Source organism: Pyricularia oryzae, chromosome 3 (assembly GCF_000002495.2).
Source record: "Pyricularia oryzae 70-15 chromosome 3, whole genome shotgun sequence".
Taxonomy (NCBI): domain Eukaryota; kingdom Fungi; phylum Ascomycota; class Sordariomycetes; order Magnaporthales; family Pyriculariaceae; genus Pyricularia; species Pyricularia oryzae.
In genome coordinates, this window is record NC_017849.1 from 213689 (window position 1) to 232047 (window position 18359).

Sequence of the window (18359 nt, forward strand, 5' to 3'; positions counted from 1 at the left end):
AGAAAACACGCCCTTGGTTTGCTCTACTTGGCTACTCAGCCTCTAGGCTGTGTGATCTTCTATTGGCTTGGTTCTCCTTTGTCCCTCTGGAATTCGCACTCCGGGCCAATAATAGCCCTTTGTCGTTTCAGAGGTATCCAATGCGTGCACCCCCAGAATGGAGTTACGGCAACGGTACCCACCCCACCTTGGAGTTCACTCGGTCATGCGAGAACAGGCGATTGTGGGAATGGGAGGGTGGTGAGCTTACTGGCTTGCTGGGAAGGGTTTTTTACTGCCAAGTCTACCTGCATTGGGGAGGGGGAGGGGAGGGAGAAGGTGACGAGCAGGGCTGTGTGTATGTGTGTGTGTGTGTGCCAATCTTGTACCAGTAGTAAATTTGGCTGTCATCGGAGAGGCAAGACACTGTGTGGGGCCTGATGGTGGAGAGATGCATTGCATAGCAAGGGTTTATTCGTGATGGGGACCAGGGGTCAAGGGTCTGTCGTCACCTGCGCCCCAAAGAAAAAAGACGACGGCCCAGTACGGAGACCCTGTCTAGGACTTGCCAGTCCAGTCCAGGGCAGGACAGGCCACCCATAACCTAGTCTAGTTTCTCTAGTCCCGCTCGCTTGCTTGCAGGCACGTATTCTGGCCCAAAAAGAAATCGGATCGTATAAGCAGCTTCCATTTGCAGAAGCGAACAGCACAAATTCCACTCCTGTCGCACTCCCATCCCGCGACTTTTTAAATTCATAAACTTCTTATTTTTCCCCTTCTCATCGGTGGTCGACATCTTGCATATAATATCCTCGCTTCCCCCCAACCACGGATCGACCCTTGATCTCTGTTCCCTGGTCTTACTCGGCTCTCCACCCACACCCATACTCAAAGCAAAAGAAGGACCCCTCCACCCTGCGGCCATCATACTAAGCAAGCAAGCAGTCCACTTGGCACCCTGAACCTTGCCGGCTACATGTTCCTATGTATCGACAGGACCACGGACTCTGTATAAAATATAACGTTGTCCCCGATTCTGCCGATTGACGACGATAGCCAAGACAGCGACGTTGACGACGTGCTCCTTTTCCTTTTCGTCCACATCAGCAAAAATCCTCAACCACAAGACCTTTCCCATCTCGTCGCCAACATATCTTCCCACGAGGTCCCCGAGACACATTATCCGGGATTCGACCCCGACAACGACGCAGTCGTGCAAGAACAAGAGCGCAGTCAAGCATCTCCAGGCCGAAACCAACAGAGGCCGGGAACACTCACGCTCATCACCAACTACCGCACTCGCGGCCTAGCTTCCGTCGTAGTTACTCCCATCACAGCAACCGGCACAATGTCGTCTGCCTACCACGCATCCTACCCGGCGACGGGCCAGTACTACGAGTACTCGCAGCCGTCATACACCGCATACACTCAACCCAGCTACACACTCGAGGCCCACCCCTACGCTGACGCCTACACCACAACCGCTGGCCGCCTGACTCCCGATTACAGGGAGCCCAGGACGAGCTCCTCGCGCCGCACCTCCATCTCCCCTTCCTCCTCCGGCGAGTGCTCCCACACATCATCCGGCGCCAGCGGCCACCACCGCCGGCGCTCCAGCCAGATCTACCTCGAGGAGCCCACACGCATCGTCCACAGCAGCGGCTCCCCGTCGCGGAGGGACCGCGAACGCGCAGAGAGGGCAGAGCGCGAGGAGCGCGAGGCCAAGGAGGAGCGCCGCCGCCGCCGCCGCGAGGACAAGGTCTCGGCCCCGAGCAGCAAGGCCATGCCCATCCCTCTGCCCCGCTCCAGCACCATGCCCACCGGGCTCACCCCATCCCACGAGACCCGCGGCCGCCGCCCGGTGATCATGTCCGAGTACGTCGACAACGGCGAGACGTCTGCGCGCATGCCCATCGGCCCCGTCGACGTGCTGGAGCACGCCTCGTCGCGCCGCAACAGCACCACCAAGCGCTACTCGTCGACGGGCCGCTACGAGGACCACCACCGCCGGAGCAGCAGCAGCGGCCATCGCAGGCACGACAGCAACGGCAGCAGCGGCAGCAGCAGCAGCCACGGCCACCGCAGGCACGACAGCAACGGCGGGTCCCCCCACGGCTACGCCAGCGGCGAGGAGGAGGCCAACCGCCGCCGGGCACAGAGGCGCAGCAACCGGGCCGAGGTGCGCCAGGGCCCCGGCTTCGCGGCGTCGGCACCCGACTTTGGCGTCGCGTACGGCAAGTCTCCTTCGCATTATGCCTCGAGCTACGCCTCGACGGCCGGGTCTGCGCACCTCAGCTCGTCGCCGGCGGCCGACGAGGCGACCAAGACGCTGCGGTGGGCGGACCAGGAGCGCCGGGCGCAGAACGACCGCATCTCGTCGCGGCCCAAGCTGGCGCGCGTCGACTCGGTCAAGGCCAACGCCAGCGCCAAGACGCAGGGCGAGGTCAAGGGCATCCTCAAGAACAGCCCCAACAACTCGAGGCCCCAGAGCAGCAGCGGGCCTCGCAGCCGCGGCAACTCGGTCAACGTCGACGACCTGGCCACCGGCGTCGAGCGGCTCTCGACCTCGGAGCGCGGCGAGGACGAGTACAGGCGCCTCAAGGACCGTTTCAGCATGCCCCCCACCCGCAGGCACTCGACCTTTGGGCCGGGCGCCGGCAGCAGGGACCGGACCGAGTACTGGGCCGACGGTGGAAGGGAGAAGAGGTACTACCACTAAGGACTTTTAACTGTACTTTACTTTACTTTACATTCTTTTGTCTATTATTTTTTTTTTCCTTTGTTTCTACTTTGGTGTTGGGACTGCGCTTTTCGGCCAGCAGGATTTTCATCTTTCATTTTTATTTTTATTTTTGGCGTTTTACATGTGTATCTCATGGATCGGGCTGGGTCTTAGCAAGCGTGTTCATCAGCTTGGGAGCATTTCTTGGTTTTGGGTTTTGGGTTTTGGGAATATTGGACACAGAATGTCGGTATTCAGCGTCTACCACAGTTAGATTCGCGTCGATAGAGAAAAGACGCACTCTCCTTACAAGTAAGGGTCGAGGAACAACAATACAGAAGGCCATCAAAAGATGGCTCATTCAAGACTACCTTTTTCCAAGTTTTGCCCACCTCTTTTTTTTGCAGTGACAACAGACATTTGCGTATGTATATTCGTCAATTCGCCCCCTCGAGTTTGAAGGGACGTCGGCCCAGACATGCATGCAGTATGCAGTCGATGCATTGCCGTCATTGATCGGCAAGAGGTGACAGGAAAAACGAGACAATTCACAGTACGTCAGATGAGTTGCTGATACTGGCTGGCTGTGCGGTGCCACACCAAGTACGTACGGTACGTAGTACTGCAGCGAAGCGGTACGTATGTACTGTACTGTACCGTACTGTATCCCTTACTGTCGTGGGCAAATGATGGATGGCTGTGCCGGTTTATGGAGTAGTAAGCAGCAGGGGTCATTGCGACGCCGCTGGCAAGGTGCATTCTGGGAGGGCTGGGGACTTGAAATAACGATTGATGGGTATTCGCAGTCTGACAACAGTCGGAAAATGAATGCTCTGAGAGGCTGTTTACCCATATTATATCTGTAGGCTTGACCTTGTTTGCAATAAGCAGTATAAGCAATTATGTCTATTGTTGTTCTCTTTTCTTGTCCCTGCAATGCATGACTGTTAGGCACAAGGTTCAATTAACATGTCGACTCGACTCGTGCAAAGAATGGTCTTCCCCCTTGAACGAAGGGAATACATACAGTCCCACTAGTAAAAACCTAGAATGGCTTGATTTTTCGTTTCTGGTTTCTTTTAAAACTTGACAGCCTCTACAAAGCCCCTACACATTATGAAAATCCACAAGTTCTTGTTTAATTAACAATAGCTTTTCTTTTGATTTTTTTTTTTCACATTCGACATTAGCGCAAAGATCAATCCTACCAAAAGGTGTGGCGCTTGAAGATGGATAGGTTTCCCCCATGTACGAGGTGCATTGAACTTTTTGAAGCATAGCAATGGGATATCATAGGCGAATCTAGCCACGCATGCACTTATTATCTTGGAATCCCGGTATATTTGGCCGGTCAAGGATAATACAATGCCAACTAGATGTCATTTTCACAAGTATGAGTTGCCGTTACAACCTTGATTTGTGCTCCAGTACTTCAATAGTATATTATGCAGCCGGTCTCGCCTCAGCCGTCAAGTTGGCCTGATAAAGCTGCTAACTAGACTAACCTGGCCTACCTAGATCACAAAAAAAATACAAGCTTTGGCTCAGCATCGGTCTCTCCGTAGTTTCTCTGTACCCAGGTACCCAAGCATTTGATTAGGGCAGTTGCTATGTTTGGCTGATCTGCACCATAGAAAACCTGACTCAAAAGCTTCTGTGCTGTCCCAAATCGGTGTAGTCAATGTTTAATTATAGCGTTAACGTGGTTCATCAGGACCCCGGACATATCAGGACCCCGGACATTTTTCAACCCAGTTTCATCCTTTATTTTCCACACGTGTTCTTTCCCCCAACAGTAATGGAATCATCAAATTGCGAAGCGCGAATCATTCTTGCTCTAAATGAGCTCCGATCAAGCAAAAAGAAAAGCATACGAAAGGTTGCATTAATATATAATGTCCCAAAATCGACACTACACGACAGAATAAACGGCATCGCTTCTTTGGCCAATCGTCGGCCAGGCAACCAAAAGCTAACGGAAAGGGAAGAGGAAGTAATTGTCCAGTATATACTGGACCTGGATTCCCGAGGGTTTCCAGCCCAGATCGCTGATGTGGCCGCAATGGCCGATCATCTTCTCGCTGCGCGGGACGCGCGACCGGTCGGCAAGCAATGGGCTTATCGCTTCGTACAACGACGCACAGAATTAAAAACGCGTTTTTCTCGCGCTTACGATTTCCAAAGAGCTCTTTGCGAAGATCCTGACGCGTTAAACGCGTGGTTTCAATTGGTGGCCAATATGAGGGCCAAATATGGCATCCAAGACTGCGACATGTACAACTTCGACGAAACCGGCTTTATGATGGGCCAGATTTGCGCTGGAATGGTCGTAACTGGGTCCGAAAGACGCGGAAGAAGGAAAAAAGTACAGCCTGGCAATCGAGAATGGGCGACTGCAATTTGTTGCATCAGTGGCGACGGTTACGATATACCCCCGTATATCATCGTCAAAGGCTTTTACCATTTGTCCAATTGGTATACAGAAGGCGGTCTTCCGGACACGTGGCGCCTCAAACCCACCGTTAATGGATGGACCGACAACGAGACTGGCCTCGACTGGGTTCAGCATTTCGACAACCATACAAAATCGCGGACAAAAGGCGTATATCGGATGTTAGTGCTCGATGGGCACGGCAGTCATCGATCCCCTGAATTCGAGGGCTATTGCAAAGATCACAATATTATTCCACTTTACCTGCCTGCTCATTCATCTCATTTAACCCAGCCACTTGATGTCGGAGTGTTTAACGTCCTTAAGCGGGCGTACGGTCAAAAAATTAACGACTTTATCCGGGCCCACATCACTAACATCAGCAAAGTCGACTTCTTTTTGGCTTTTGCAGCGGCTTACAAAAAGTCAATGACAAAAGAAAATATGGCCGGGGGTTTTCGAGGGGCGGGAATTATCCCCCATAGCCCGGAAATGGTCATATCTAAGCTGGATGTTAGGCTACGGACGCCGTCACCTAAAGAGCTTGATTTTTCCAGCACCGAAACCTGGGTCTCTCAAACACCGCACAACCCGACAGAAGCCGTTAATCAATCTACCCTTGTTAAAAGTCGAATCAACTGTCATCAGGGAAGCTCGCCAACGCCTATTTTTAATGCTGTAAAGCAGCTAGCAAAAGGGTTGGAGTCGATTGCTCATCGAACCACACTTTTGGAAGCGGAGAACCACAGCCTTCGGAAGGCCAACGAAGCGCTTAGCAAGCGGCGCAGGGCTCAAAAAACACGTATCCGCGAAGGAGGGTCATTTACCATACAAGAGGGTCAGAATTTGCTTCAATCAAATGGTGCCGATGGTCTAATATACGAAAAGAAAGATGAAAATGGGGAGGGGAGTAGTGCGCAGCCGGCGACTAAACGACGTTGCGGCAACTGCGGTAAACCTGGACATAATGCACGCACCTGTCAGGAGGATGCAGAAATGTCTGATGTACATATATCCGATTGCATTGAGGTAAATTGAACAACGCTGGCGTTGCAATTGAAATTGGAAGTAGTATTGTGCAGGAAAAGTGTCCGGGGTCCTGATATGTCCGGGGTCCTGATGAACCACGTTATTATTCTATTTTATGTTTCTGTAGTATCTCAAAGACTAGTGCTTTCCCTTTACACTTTAGTTTTTGAAAGACTTAATTCCAGTGTAAAAGAATCTAATTAAAAGACTTACATACCTACCTAGTGGGACTTAAAAGGCCACTGCATCCCCTTCCAATACGTCTTGCTGCTCGTGTTCAAACAGCACACTTGTCTTGTATCTTTTCGATTGCGGACTTTACTTTTTTCAAGAAAAAGACCTACGATGCAGTTCCTCAACATACTCCAGTTGCTCTCCTTGGCTATTTTGAGCGGCCAAGGCCTGGCTCTACCCACAAACCCCTCGGGACATCTTGAATCTTGCCCAATCGATACCGCGACTGCTTCCGACAAGCACAGAATCGTTGCCCGTGGCTGCGGTTGGTGGTCAAGACCGAAGGACAAGTCCACAAACCCCTCAGGAGAGGACAAGCCCAAAAACCCACCAAAAAGAAGAAATTAACACGACTCGAGAGGCTGGATCAGGGACGATATGAACAACGGCAGGATATAGATTCTCGTCAGCGAGCTTTCGAAAAGCTGCAACAACAGCTTATAGATTCGGAAGTGCAATACAGAGGGCCCTAGCGGATAGTTTAGGAACGACAAATGCAAATCCTTGCGCCGCATGGTGGCAACATAACAAGTTAGACTAGTCTAGTGCTAAACATCCACAGGGGCAGCTATGTAAACCAGCTCGGTGCGCCAACGTTAGGACGCGGCAAATACCCCGTTTAGATTTAGATATGGAAAATATTGACTTTGTTTTCTTTTTTTTTCCCCTCTTTTTTTGTTATTACTTGCTCCCTCTTTTACGGAAATTATTATCACTATGACGGAATTTCGGTCTGCAATGCCTCCTGTACAAGCCAACTCGGTCGGTCCTGGGCCCAGTCGTTCCTTTTTGTTGTGTCGATGATGCAGTTTTTCAATGTTAAAACGCTGCTTACCAGCAACTTATCAGTGACACTATTTAGTACGGGTTTCAGACATGTTTTGTTTACCGAAATCAAACATGCTTGATCCCTGAAATGACCATTTAAGCTCAGATACTTTTGTGGTTCAAACAATTCTGATGTTTGCAACGAATCCAGATGGGACAATTCCACAAATTTCGCGTCACCCATCAGACCTCATTGGGTTGAGATGCGATCAACTTGTTGCATTTTATACTATGTAATTTAGGGTAATTTATGTACAGACAGGCGTCAAACCGCCATTGATTACTAGCGATCTGGTGTGTTTTTAATCCTGGGGTCCTTTGGTCCCAATTGTATGCTGCGCTCAAGAATCGGATGCTTTGTGAATCCTTCGTATGGAAAAGGTTCACTATATTAAGGTACAATACTTTGGAGTTTGCCAATCAATTACAATTTTTCGTTCCAGGCTGGTCGGGGTGCCTCCCCACAAAAGCTCCATCCAGCTTTCACATCATGATGTTACGATCAAAATATCGGGGTAACCTGTTCTTAGGGTAAAGTACAGTGGGTTGAAGCAACTGAGCGTCTGACTGGGTAACTGGGGTTCTCAATGACTGGGGGTGAAGTTATGATCGTTCTCAAGTAAGTATTGAGGTTAACTAGAGTTTGATTGCTGCTAAGCAATCCTAGAATCGAATCTATCTACATGGTAATGAGCGTGCCTTATATAGACTATGTCCCTCGACGTGATATGCTTGATATGTTCCATAGCCGACATATCACTTGTTCTGCTATGATTGATATGCGACATATCAATCATATCCCTCTCTTGGCAATCACGTGATGTCACGTGTCTTTTCCCCTTATGTAATCCTTTCCCGCCGGTCGGTGATTCTCTTTTTGGCGAATGTCGTCAGGAGGGGTGTGACCCCACCTGGCCTCCTTGGTGCTGGCCCAACTTGTTTGGTCGTAACATCATGACCACTTACAAATGATTCATGACAAGATTTTTAATTTCTTCCGGCCTTCCTCTATTTTGTGACATGACGTTGCAGAAAAGGTAAAAGAAAGAGAAAAAGAAAAAAAAAAGCTTCAAGCGAGTCGCTGTGCATACTCTTGTCCTTTTGTAGTCCCGTCCGGAAATATCTCGTGGTATGCGTTCCTTTTTGGGTTTCGCGATCTGCCGTCCGTTTGTTTTCCCCCGCGAATCATTCACCCCAGATTTCCCCATCTCTGTCCACGTGCAAAGCATGAATCCTGCCAAGAGAAGTTTGTTTGTATATTTACTCCCTCCCTTGGTATTGTTCTCCATGCAAGCACCAAGGGAGCTTTGTGTTATTCCTTTTTATGTGGCGCTTTCCTCCTCCCTCGCAAGCCCGGTTGCATCTGCTCCGCAAGCCTGTCTTTCTTCACTTGTCTCACATCTTCTTTTGCCTGTTTTCGGTCGATCGGTCTACAAAAGAGCCAAGTCACTCTGCAGGTGTACCGTAAAAAAGAGGACCGCCCAGCAGAAAATCGATCGCTCGAACAAGAACCAACAGCGGCTGACTGCATGCACACCGAGAAATATCCAAGAAAGACAAGCAACCAACTTACGCTGTGCCACTTCGAAGCCACCCACTGGCCCCCAAAAGTCCATCTGACCTAATATCCCGCCACACTGTGCACAGCCTGCCTTGCGTCCCTATTGTGCCTAGCAATATACCAAAGCTACTTGAGGTGTATACCATAGACTGTCGCCCATAAAAAGACCAGCATCCCACCCATTGTCTTATTCGAAAGACACCCGGCATACTTCCTCAGCAAAAAAAGTTCTTTTAACAAAACGCCATCAAACTACCAGAGGCACGAAAACCCTCACAGGCAAAGATAAAGAAAAAAAAGACCATTAGACTTTCTCGGACAAGCATCGACAAAAAAGCATAAAACCCCCCACCCGTTCTGCCCATCATGAAACTTCACATGCTCGCGCCCCTCCAGGATGAGGATGACGGCCACTTCCGCTCGTCGCGATCAAAATTCAACAAGCCCGCACATCGCGATCTCCGGCCCGCGCGGGGCATCCTCAAGAAAAACGATAGCGGCGATACCGACGAGACGGATCGCAGCAGCGTGCTGATCTCGGCTTTTGTCGCCGGCGCCGCGGCTGGCTACCTTTTGTGGCGAATGGCCGGTTCTTGGTTGTTTTGAGGTGCTGATGGGAGGAGTTTGATGTTTTTTGGTCCTTGGACTTTTTTTTCTTCCTTTCTTTCTCTTCGCCATCTTTTTTCTTCTTCTTGCAGTTTCATTCAAGGGAGGAAGAGTGAACCATGGCCTATTCTGCCATCGGGGCGAGCTACTGTCCATTGCTGGTGTTACTGGGCAAGAGCGCGTTCCTCACTGTCATTCGTCTCCCTTTGGCGTTCAAGGTGTCTTGGAGAGGCAAAGCGATTCACTCATCATGTTGGGTTGTCCTTTGGGGACGAGGTGTTTGGTTACATGAACACGGCGGTGTGTTCGCGACAAGGAGCGCAGCGGTGCATACGGTTGTGCTGTTACCAGATTGGGAGGGATCATAACAACGGCGCTTGTCTTTACTGGCATCGTGTTGGAGTACTTCTTTTTGCCCCTGCTATACCACTTTCAGGATGTTTGTCATTGGACTTTTGGCTTCTGTTGCATACTGGTCAAAGCCAGACCGCCCTCTGTCCATCGAATCCACCAACGCCAAAATGACCCTCTTGCTCTCCTAACGTCCAGAACAATCACCAAACGGGGCCCCAACTCAGTAAAATCTAGTATCACCTGATCGGAAACCCAGAGGACTCCGAGACGCGCCAAAGCGCCCGCCCGCATCCTCCGAGACCACATCCCACCTCCTCGTCCACCTGCAACGCCGCAGTGGACGATGACCGCCCAAAAGGAATCCATGGCATCTCTCCCTTGCGCAGCAACCCAACCCTCCTCATCCTCCAGACAACCAGCAGAAACACGGCGCTGCCGCACGCGAAACAGGCCATGGCCAGACCGAGGCTGATGCCCATGCTCGCCGCAATCTCCTTCTCCCGCAGAGGCGCCGGCCATGGTACCGAGTTGGGTTTCCTAGTGTGCTCCAGGGTGACGGTGGCGGTGATCTTCTGGAGACATAGGTGCATCTTGTGGGATCCGGGTCTATTATGGCCTGGGATAGGCCCTTGGGCTTGTCTGGCTGGCCTTTTCGTTTTTTTTTTTCTTCGATTTTTTTGCTTCGCGTCGAGACCAAAAAGGGGTCACTTTGTAGCGAGAAGCTCTCCCAAGAAAACGATATATTAGCAGGTGGTTGCTTTTAGGGCTTTTTGGCTGTGATGGCTCGGGAAATACGGGTAGGGAAAAGCTACGTCTGTTCCAGCGGTCACCTGCCCGTTGATGGGTCAGTGAGTGTGTTGACACGGCTGCAAGCATTGGCCGTTCTTTCAAAGACGGAAATGGCCTGACCCCATGTGGCTTTTGGGTCATCTTCTATCCGATGTTCTTACTGTTACGTTCACTGGGCCAAACGCTCTGTCGCAAACCCAAGAACGAGAAAGGAAGAGAAAAAAAAAATAAAGTTATGAAATCATGATTGATTCATCACCCTCTAGTTACTGGTTGCTCATGGACAGCCTTTGTCCAGCTTCTGCCACAGTTTCGCCTTGTCAGCTACGGCTATTATCTGGTGACGCAGGCCATAAAACATCCGACGATGAGCATAAGTACCAAGGAACCATTGCCAGAACGCGATGACCAGAACCCCCGTTGAAATTTAAACGTCAAAGTATTTTACCCAGTGGACTTTCTACCCATTCAAACCTTTGGCGGATGCATCGAACGAAGCACAGACGTTCATGATGACTTTGACCAACTCCAGAGCCCAGAATAGCCCAATTCAAAACTACCAAATGTCCATAGATTCACACCCAGCCACCAACGCTTCGGAACCCCGCGTCATTCCCAGATTAAAGGGAGACCATGCGGCAACAGAAGCCAGGCATTGTCGACCCTGTCGGTTTATGTTCACTGTTTCCTCCCCTCTGCCACCTCAATGCGCCGAAAGAGGCCTCGGTTTTGTCTTTCCTATTCCGCAGGGAGGAAGGAGGTAAATATGACAAAAGAGAAATATGTATAGCGATAGATGATAGCGAAAAATAGACTTCAAAATACATGCGCACGGCCGAGCTTTCTCCCAAGGAACGCGAACCCCAGAGACAGGACGTCCTAGACGTTGCTGTGACGAGGTCGCTTGCGCCCGCTGGCTGTTGACGGGTGCATCTTGGAGACCTGCTCGCGCTTGAGCTTCTCGTCGAGAACGCGGGCTGAGCAGAAAAGAAGATTTTGTTAGCGCCAAACAAGCTACAAGAGAGTGCAGCAGCCAATAGCAGGCCAGAATGGAGGAAAAGGGCCGGGCAAATCAACATACTGAGAACGTCGTAACCAAACTGCGGGAACTCCAAACACAAGCTCCTGAACTCGTCCTCTGCCTCGGCGCGCAAGGTGTGGCTGCGCTGGGCCCAGAATGTGACGATGGGCGCGCGGATGTGTGAATCGTCCCTTGGGATGTACTGGTAGACGTAGCGAGCGTAGGCGATCTCGCCCTTTGCTGTCGAGTTGACGCAGTGGATCTTTGACGAGGCCAAGTGGCGCAGCGCCGGCATCTGAAACTTTTCGGCGAGCGTGTAGACGCGTGCGTGCTTGAGGAGCTGGTCGCCCGAGTCGTCGACCTTGGGTAGTGACGGGTCCTGGTCAAGTTGGCGCTGACCGGGGATTTTGCGCGGGAAGTAGTCGCCCGTGTAGAGGTACTCGAGGAAGCAACCGACGGCGTCGACGTCTTCGCTGGAGAGGTCGATGTGGCGGTCCTGCGAGGGGTGGGAAAGGCACAATCGTTAGTTGGCTGGCCAGAGGAGCGCTTCTCTGGCGGGGGTTGGACGGTGATCCGAGTAGCAACGGCGCAAGGGCGCAAAAGAGCAAAGAAAGAAGCTGCGCGGGAAGCACATCATCAACTCACAGTGCCATCCTCGAATTCCGCGCAAAGCGTGGCAAAGTACGGGCTTTGGGTAAGGAGGGCCTGGTGTGCGGTCAGGATGGTTTGCGTGTCGCTGTTGTCGGCACTGCCGACCATGAGGGTCACCACTGGACTGCTGAGGTAGTCAACAAAGGGAACGCGGGCAGGCACAGGTTCCTCGGGGCCATCCTCGCCTACATAAGGAAGAGCCGACTCGTCGCCCTCGACTGCGCCGGACGCGCTTTCGGTCATCTCGACATCGCCGGCGGGCGCACTGGGGGCGGGCGACTCCTCCACTATGCTATCGGCGGGGGCGTTGTCGGCCATTTCTATTTTCGAACGGTTTGGGTGCTCTATTCTGTGGCGTTAAAGACCGAATACGCGTCGCAAATGCACGCGCGGGTGATTGATAACGGCGCAAAAGGAAATAAAATATTGCGATAGCTTGTTTTACAGAACGATGGCTTTCTTTGAGTTCCAAGTGAGCGTATTGAAATGCCTCGTCGTAAGTCAATGGCTTGAATTGATCCAATTCCTTGGGAGTTTAGCTACTACCTAAATCGCGTTCGCAAGAGAGCGCGAGAATTAGCGAGGCATGGAGGGACGCAACGGTAAATGGAGGTGACCGGGAACTCAATTCAGTGGCTAGGGATTGACCCACCTTGAAGTCCAAGCTCCAAACTGCAGGGATTTATATTGGTTCTTCTCCACTTTTGCCTGGATCGCAAGGCAGAAAGAGAGCTACTGCCGACTACTGACCTCCACAGCTACTGTATCTTAGTTGCTCAGCTCCGACCTTAGCTTGACAGCTGCACAGAGCTTTGACTGAGCTGCTGGGCCAGAAGCTATTGAATCAAGATCACACGTGAATCAAGTCAGGAACGAGGCTTGGCTTCAGGGCTTATTTCAATAACTGTATTATATGACTTCATTATGCTCCAACATGAGCAAATAAATGGAAATGAGCAAGAACATGATAAAATAGAAGCTATGCCACACAGAGAGGTATCATGCGAAAAAGAAAACGAACAAATGTCTGCAATATCCAACATGGCCTGCTGTGAAGTGATACAAGACAACTGCATTCCTTTCGCTGGCATCCTCCCGAGGTATATCAGTGGAATAATAACAATCGAAAAAAGAAGTGAACCCAAATCTGCCGCCGTACTAAAAGGCTGCAGATACGTACGCTTTCATGCTTTGCGATTGAAACTCGCTGGATGCAGATGCCGTTGTATGCGACCAGCGGGATCGATGTGTTTATGTGTTTCTAAACGATGAGGTGTCGTTAGGTTGACGAATGCCCGAAGCAATAACTTCGTCGTAGAATATGATGAGGCTGATTGATATCAGGATACAGCCAAGAGAGGAGAGCGCAGTCAATCATCAAATAAAATCACAAGATTGCACGAGGCGCTGCTCAGCGGATCGTCCTACCCCTATCCCTCTTGACCCAGCCCGTCGTCGGTACTGGCTTCTCCAACCTCAGAGCCCAGAGGAGCCAGTCCTCGAGCGGCAGGAAGACAAAGAGCACCCTGTTGCACAGGTATGCCATCAGCACCACGCCCGCCGCGGCGATCGCGTCCAGGAGGTAGTGGTTCGCCGTCGCCATGATGCAGAGCAGGATCCAGCTCGGGTACCAGACGCCCAGGATGAAGAAGAACATGCGCGCGCAGGCCGGGCGGCGGTACGACTTTTCCGCGTCGGCCATGGTGCCGCATCCCTCGTTGTCGCCCCCATAGGTGCCGCCGCCGAGCTCCACGGTGGCCTTGGCCGTCTCGACGTCGTTGTAGCCGAACAGTGCGCGGCTGGTCCGTCTGCGTAGGCCCGAGAGTACGCCCGACTCCACCACGAAAACGCAGCCGATGCAAAAGGCATATCCAAAGTGCATGCTGGGCATGGCGGCCAGCTTGTTGACGTACTTGCCGCTCATCCAGACCGACTCGGCATCCTCGGCGTTGACCGTGTCGACGAAGCCGTATTCGCGAGGGAGGAGGCGTGGCGGCATGCAGGGGTACATGATGAAGATTAGGAAGGCGAAGAGGTTGAGCAGGGTCATGGTCCGGCGGACGGTGGCGAAGCGGGCATGTGTCGGCGCGGCCCAGTAGTAGTATGCGATGAACCTATGACGACATTGCGCCATGTTAGCAATGGATTCATCTGAGCTTTCTGTGAAAGAGGTTTCGGATGCAACGGGCGCTAATCATCCCTAGTGTGGCACGTACCCGACAGTTCCGGGGATGTGAATCAGCGCATACGACCGGTTGAGCACAGTGAGCCAGATGCCTCTCCAGTCCCCTGCCTCGGCGCCCTGGAGGTACCACTGCTGCAGATTCCACTCCATCCACCGCTCCGTCCCCGTGGTACCGCTGGCGCCAAAGACCCTCGCCTCGAGCTCCAGCAGCGCGATGCCGTGGCCTTGCGCAACATCCCACAGCCCCTTGGTGCCACCGTACCACACCTGCGACAGCACGGCCGTCATGCGGTAGAAGAAGTAGGTGAGGATCCAGTAGAACATCTCGATGAGGAACGGGAACTTTTGCAGCACCCGCGAGTGCCAGTGCTGGGCGAAGCGCGACGAGTTGGGCGTCTGCACCGTCCAGACGTTAAATATCCGGCGGAGCTTCGGGGGATAGTTCGGCTCGCGGTTTGCGCGCCGCAGGTCGGCTGCGAGGAGGGCCTCGCCATCGGAAGAGGTCGATGACCGGGGCGATCGAGGTAGCGGTGACGGTGCGTTCGACGAGAGGCGTTCATAAACGCCTTTGCGGAGTATGGAGAAGTTGCGCCTCCGAGTTATGTACATGGCGCCAAAAAGAATGCCAACAATGGCCTGAGGGGTAGTTGATACAGAACGTTAGCTCTTCGACCTTGTGCCTACCATATTTCTCCATATTGCCTTGATATAAGCCTGAGACTTACCACTGGCTCAACCCATTCCGGCACCTTGAAGACGTGTTCGCTCCGCCATTGTGGCGGCAGCGCTTTGGAAGCTGTTTCCGACATGACTGCCTCGCTGTGGATGTTGTGACCTCCGGGACAGGAAAACACAAGAGTCTCAAAAACAAGACGGCTTCCCGGCGTAGTTGTATGGCCCGGCGCCGTCAAGCTAGGAGAGCTTTGTTGCACCTAGGAATAGGAAGCCCGGCCGGTATACGAGTTGAGCTGTCGTCTCCAGTTGTTAGGGCGACTTGGCAAGGCGCCAGGAGTGTTCCCGGCCCAGTGACACGCTAAAGCTACCGGCCGTGAACGTCTCGGGCGGAACTTGCGTCAGGTATACTGTCGGGGTGCAGGACCTTTGTTTTTCCCAACCAAGCACCGTCGCGTATGGCAAGAGTGAACTGCAAGAGAAGCGGTGGAGTGCAAAGGGTGCCTCAACTCGGAAGTAAACAGCCGGGTGTCCGTTCAAGACTTTGCTTTTAGGACTGCAAGGTCTGCCCACAAAATAGCGATCAACCCAGACAGACAGCCACCAGACTGCTCGGGAGGAATTTTGGCACACACGGATTGACAAGAGTTTTCCAGCGAGAGCCAATGTTTTTGTCGGACGAGGGCAGGTTTAGAGCAAAAACAATGGAGACGGCAAATAGACAAAAAGGAAAACTCGGCACGTAGGGACCAAACGAAGAGATTATGCCCAGAGCTTGCTGGCAGAGTGCTAGATTTGGAGTGGAGAAGAATAATCAACATGGGGGGGCTGGGCTGTGCGGCTTCGCACTGAGAAAAGAAACAAATGACGGCAAAAAGAGGGCACCAGACGACTTTGTCCAGCATTGCCCAGGCACTGGGTGGGTAGCGCTTGACGAAAGCCAAGAGCCTTCCAAGCCTTGGCCGTAAGAACTGGGAGTCCTGCGGTTGGTTGTCCCATGCATGGTAAAAGATCCACGGAGCTTTTGGAATGTAGTGTAGAAAATGGGCGGCTTGGGTGGGAGAGTGCAGAAGAACAGGTAGGGATACAGTGGGCAGGATAGAGAGGAGCAGAAAAAAAAAAAAGCCAACGAAAGAGACAAGAAGGGTTTGGTCCCGGCGGGAGGTGGGCATTCAGTTCATCCCGCATGGATCCGGGGGTTTTCCATAGGTACCTAAGTGCTAATTACTGAGGTTTCTATACGTCGTACGTAATTTCTGCACACGTGGGGAAGAAAAAAGTGCGATTCGGTATTTCTCAATCGCTGTGTTTCTTTAGCTTTCGTCATTGCTTTAACTTTTAAGCATCTAGACATATCCATGCAAATTTTTCCCATTTTGCTCTTGTCTACCATAGTACCACCGCAAAGGTTTTTCTTTTCTTTTTTTCTTGTTGCATCATGCAGGGGTATGGCCCCTACCGTTAGTGCGGTTCTGTACTCGCTGGCAGTCAGATCCAACTGGACGACGCACTGCGAGATGTGGGAGAATTAGAGTGGGTGGGTCGCTCCGAACCAAGGCGGATTGGATGAGTGCCCCGCTCTCGGCCAAGATGTAAGTGTCGGGACTTTTCGCAGTAGGTCGCGTGAGCCGCCAGGCAGACGCGCGTGCACCTTGTTTGCTGAACATCTCAGAGCAAAAATGTTTTCCCGGAGTATCAACTGACCGGTCAGACCAAAAGCACCTACGAAGTACAAATGCACCTTCTAATAAAAAGCCATGTTGTTTTGAACAGTTTTGGCCATGCTCGAATGGTTCTCGAAACAGTCTTGACGAAACAGACAGAACGTGACAAACCACAGCGTAAATCCAATCGGAACTTTAGCCAAGAAGACCACCGTTTCAGGGGCAATATGCGACCTTGACCTTGGTGAACAACACGTTTGTAGCGTACTGTAAAAGTGTACATTCTCAAATGCCTGAACCGCTCAACATTTGATCAGAAGAATTTGTGATCGGCATGAGACTTCGCTCTTCAAACGCCGGTGCGATATAATCTCGTTCTTCTTCCTTTAATCTGTCAAAATACAGTAAGAAAGGATTTAATATTACTGAGGTACGCTGAAGTAATCCTTGGCCATACTATAACATCCGGTGGGCTCCAATCAAGCAAATACCCACCAGCCCTATCATGGAGCTACCGGTAGGTTCGCCCCTGGCTTGCCTGGGTTCGTTCAATGTTTGGATGGGCAAATCGACACGACACGTCATCTTAAAAACCATGTCGGACAAATTTAAAACCCGTAGGAACCCGCGCTGACCAAATATGCGTGAACACCATTTTGACTGACAAAACGCACGGGTATAAAGCTTACTGCAGGTAAGGAGATTTTTACATGTGCCTCTCACTTTTACAACCCAAATTACAGACAGTACAATACAGTCATGTAAGGCAAAATCTTTTAGGTTTGCAGCTTATTTTTGCTGATCGAAGAATCGTACCAGAGCAACCGAAGTCGTCGTCATCACTTTCTCTGGGGGCCAATAAGCGGGGCCTGCCCCCTTCTGATCCCTGCGCGCCCCTTTGCTGGTTGCAACCTTCCCAGTCCGACATCCTAGTCTCAGATTTCCCGTCATCTTGGCACACCTTTGCTGCGTGCCGATTGCCGATTTGATTTCGACTCTTCAGTGGGAGCCATGCGTCTAATCATTGCACGTTCAGTACGGTTAGATGGGTCGCTTATTGGAGATGACAAAGATGCCATTCGATTGCTGGCTTTGCCCTGTGCAGGGTAGCTTATACATATACAAAGTAATACTTGCAGACTAGAACTACCTAGTTCTAGGCACAACGAAGGTCAAACAAAGTTTGCAGTGTGATTTTAGCCCTTGCTTGTACATGAGTCAATGTCGATCTACTTATCGTGTAGCCCCGATTCGAGAAACGACAGATTGCATAAAGCTAATCCTACGTACTTACCTAGGTACGTAATCACCACGTAGACATTAGGGATAGGCAACATACTTTGATACTAACTCGAAAGAAGCCATGTGCTAGATATATCGACTCAATTTTTTTTTTTTTGGTAAAAAAGTTTGTTACGTTTGACAATTTGCCCATGGTGGAGTGTTGTATCGCAAACTTGTGGTTTCGGACATGCGCACGCACCAGCGACGTGTGTGTCGCAAGACTCAAACCAATGGAACTCTTGTTATGCAGGACAATATTACCGGTAGACTAGACCAACATGTTAATTCACATGTGTTCAGTCGAACTAGAGGCCGGCGAATTGCTTGCAGTGGCATATGCCTACCTTAT

General features: G+C 51.4%; 6 protein-coding genes across 6 annotated transcripts; 3 read left to right on the forward strand and 3 right to left on the reverse strand.

Moving 5' to 3' along the window:
* Positions 1-583: 583 nt before the first annotated feature.
* On the reverse strand, positions 584-904 carry MGG_16592 (uncharacterized protein; the record flags this gene model as incomplete). The annotated part of the gene is made up of 1 exon (XM_003711169.1): positions 584-904. One exon carries the CDS (start codon positions 902-904, stop codon positions 584-586), a length of 321 nt encoding a protein of 106 aa, XP_003711217.1.
* MGG_09110 (uncharacterized protein) lies at positions 647-3071 on the forward strand. Its single transcript, XM_003711170.1, has one exon. The coding sequence runs from the start codon at positions 1328-1330 to the stop codon at positions 2696-2698; it is 1371 nt and encodes a 456-aa protein (XP_003711218.1). The 5' UTR covers positions 647-1327; the 3' UTR covers positions 2699-3071.
* A 3435-nt stretch (positions 3072-6506) lies between these two features.
* On the forward strand, positions 6507-6875 carry MGG_16593 (uncharacterized protein; the record flags this gene model as incomplete). Its single annotated transcript, XM_003711171.1, has 2 exons — positions 6507-6660; positions 6859-6875. The coding sequence occupies 2 exons, from the start codon at positions 6507-6509 to the stop codon at positions 6873-6875; spliced, it is 171 nt and encodes a 56-aa protein (XP_003711219.1).
* A 2275-nt stretch (positions 6876-9150) lies between these two features.
* On the forward strand, positions 9151-10328 carry MGG_13346 (uncharacterized protein; the record flags this gene model as incomplete). The annotated part of the gene is made up of 2 exons (XM_003711172.1): positions 9151-9373; positions 10156-10328. The coding sequence occupies 2 exons, from the start codon at positions 9151-9153 to the stop codon at positions 10326-10328; spliced, it is 396 nt and encodes a 131-aa protein (XP_003711220.1).
* A 482-nt stretch (positions 10329-10810) lies between these two features.
* Positions 10811-12776, reverse strand: MGG_09114 (uncharacterized protein). Its single transcript, XM_003711173.1, has 3 exons — positions 12200-12776; positions 11615-12050; positions 10811-11510 (listed from the first exon to the last, which is right to left on the reverse strand). Exons 1-3 carry the CDS (start codon positions 12521-12523, stop codon positions 11413-11415), a joined length of 858 nt encoding a protein of 285 aa, XP_003711221.1. The 5' UTR covers positions 12524-12776; the 3' UTR covers positions 10811-11412.
* A 311-nt stretch (positions 12777-13087) lies between these two features.
* MGG_13347 (uncharacterized protein) lies at positions 13088-15834 on the reverse strand. The gene is made up of 3 exons (XM_003711174.1): positions 15116-15834; positions 14422-15026; positions 13088-14319 (listed from the first exon to the last, which is right to left on the reverse strand). The coding sequence occupies exons 1-3, from the start codon at positions 15197-15199 to the stop codon at positions 13617-13619; spliced, it is 1392 nt and encodes a 463-aa protein (XP_003711222.1). The 5' UTR covers positions 15200-15834; the 3' UTR covers positions 13088-13616.
* Positions 15835-18359: the final 2525 nt, after the last annotated feature.

Bases quoted from the DNA above. Each gene is read 5' to 3' on its own strand.
- MGG_09110 (XM_003711170.1), top strand. From the start codon at position 1,328: ATGTCGTCTGCCTACCACGCATCCTACCCGGCGACGGGCCAGTACTAC.
- MGG_09114 (XM_003711173.1), bottom strand. From the start codon at position 12,523: ATGGCCGACAACGCCCCCGCCGATAGCATAGTGGAGGAGTCGCCCGCC. The intron at 12,051-12,199 runs GTGAGTTGATGA...CACCCCTCGCAG, and splicing joins CGGAATTCGAGGATGGCACT to GACCGCCACATCGACCTCTC. The intron at 11,511-11,614 runs GTATGTTGATTT...TTTTCTGCTCAG, and splicing joins GTTTGGTTACGACGTTCTCA to CCCGCGTTCTCGACGAGAAG.
- MGG_13347 (XM_003711174.1), bottom strand. From the start codon at position 15,199: ATGTCGGAAACAGCTTCCAAAGCGCTGCCGCCACAATGGCGGAGCGAA. The intron at 15,027-15,115 runs GTAAGTCTCAGG...ACTACCCCTCAG, and splicing joins CGGAATGGGTTGAGCCAGTG to GCCATTGTTGGCATTCTTTT. The intron at 14,320-14,421 runs GTACGTGCCACA...ATGTCGTCATAG, and splicing joins CACATCCCCGGAACTGTCGG to GTTCATCGCATACTACTACT.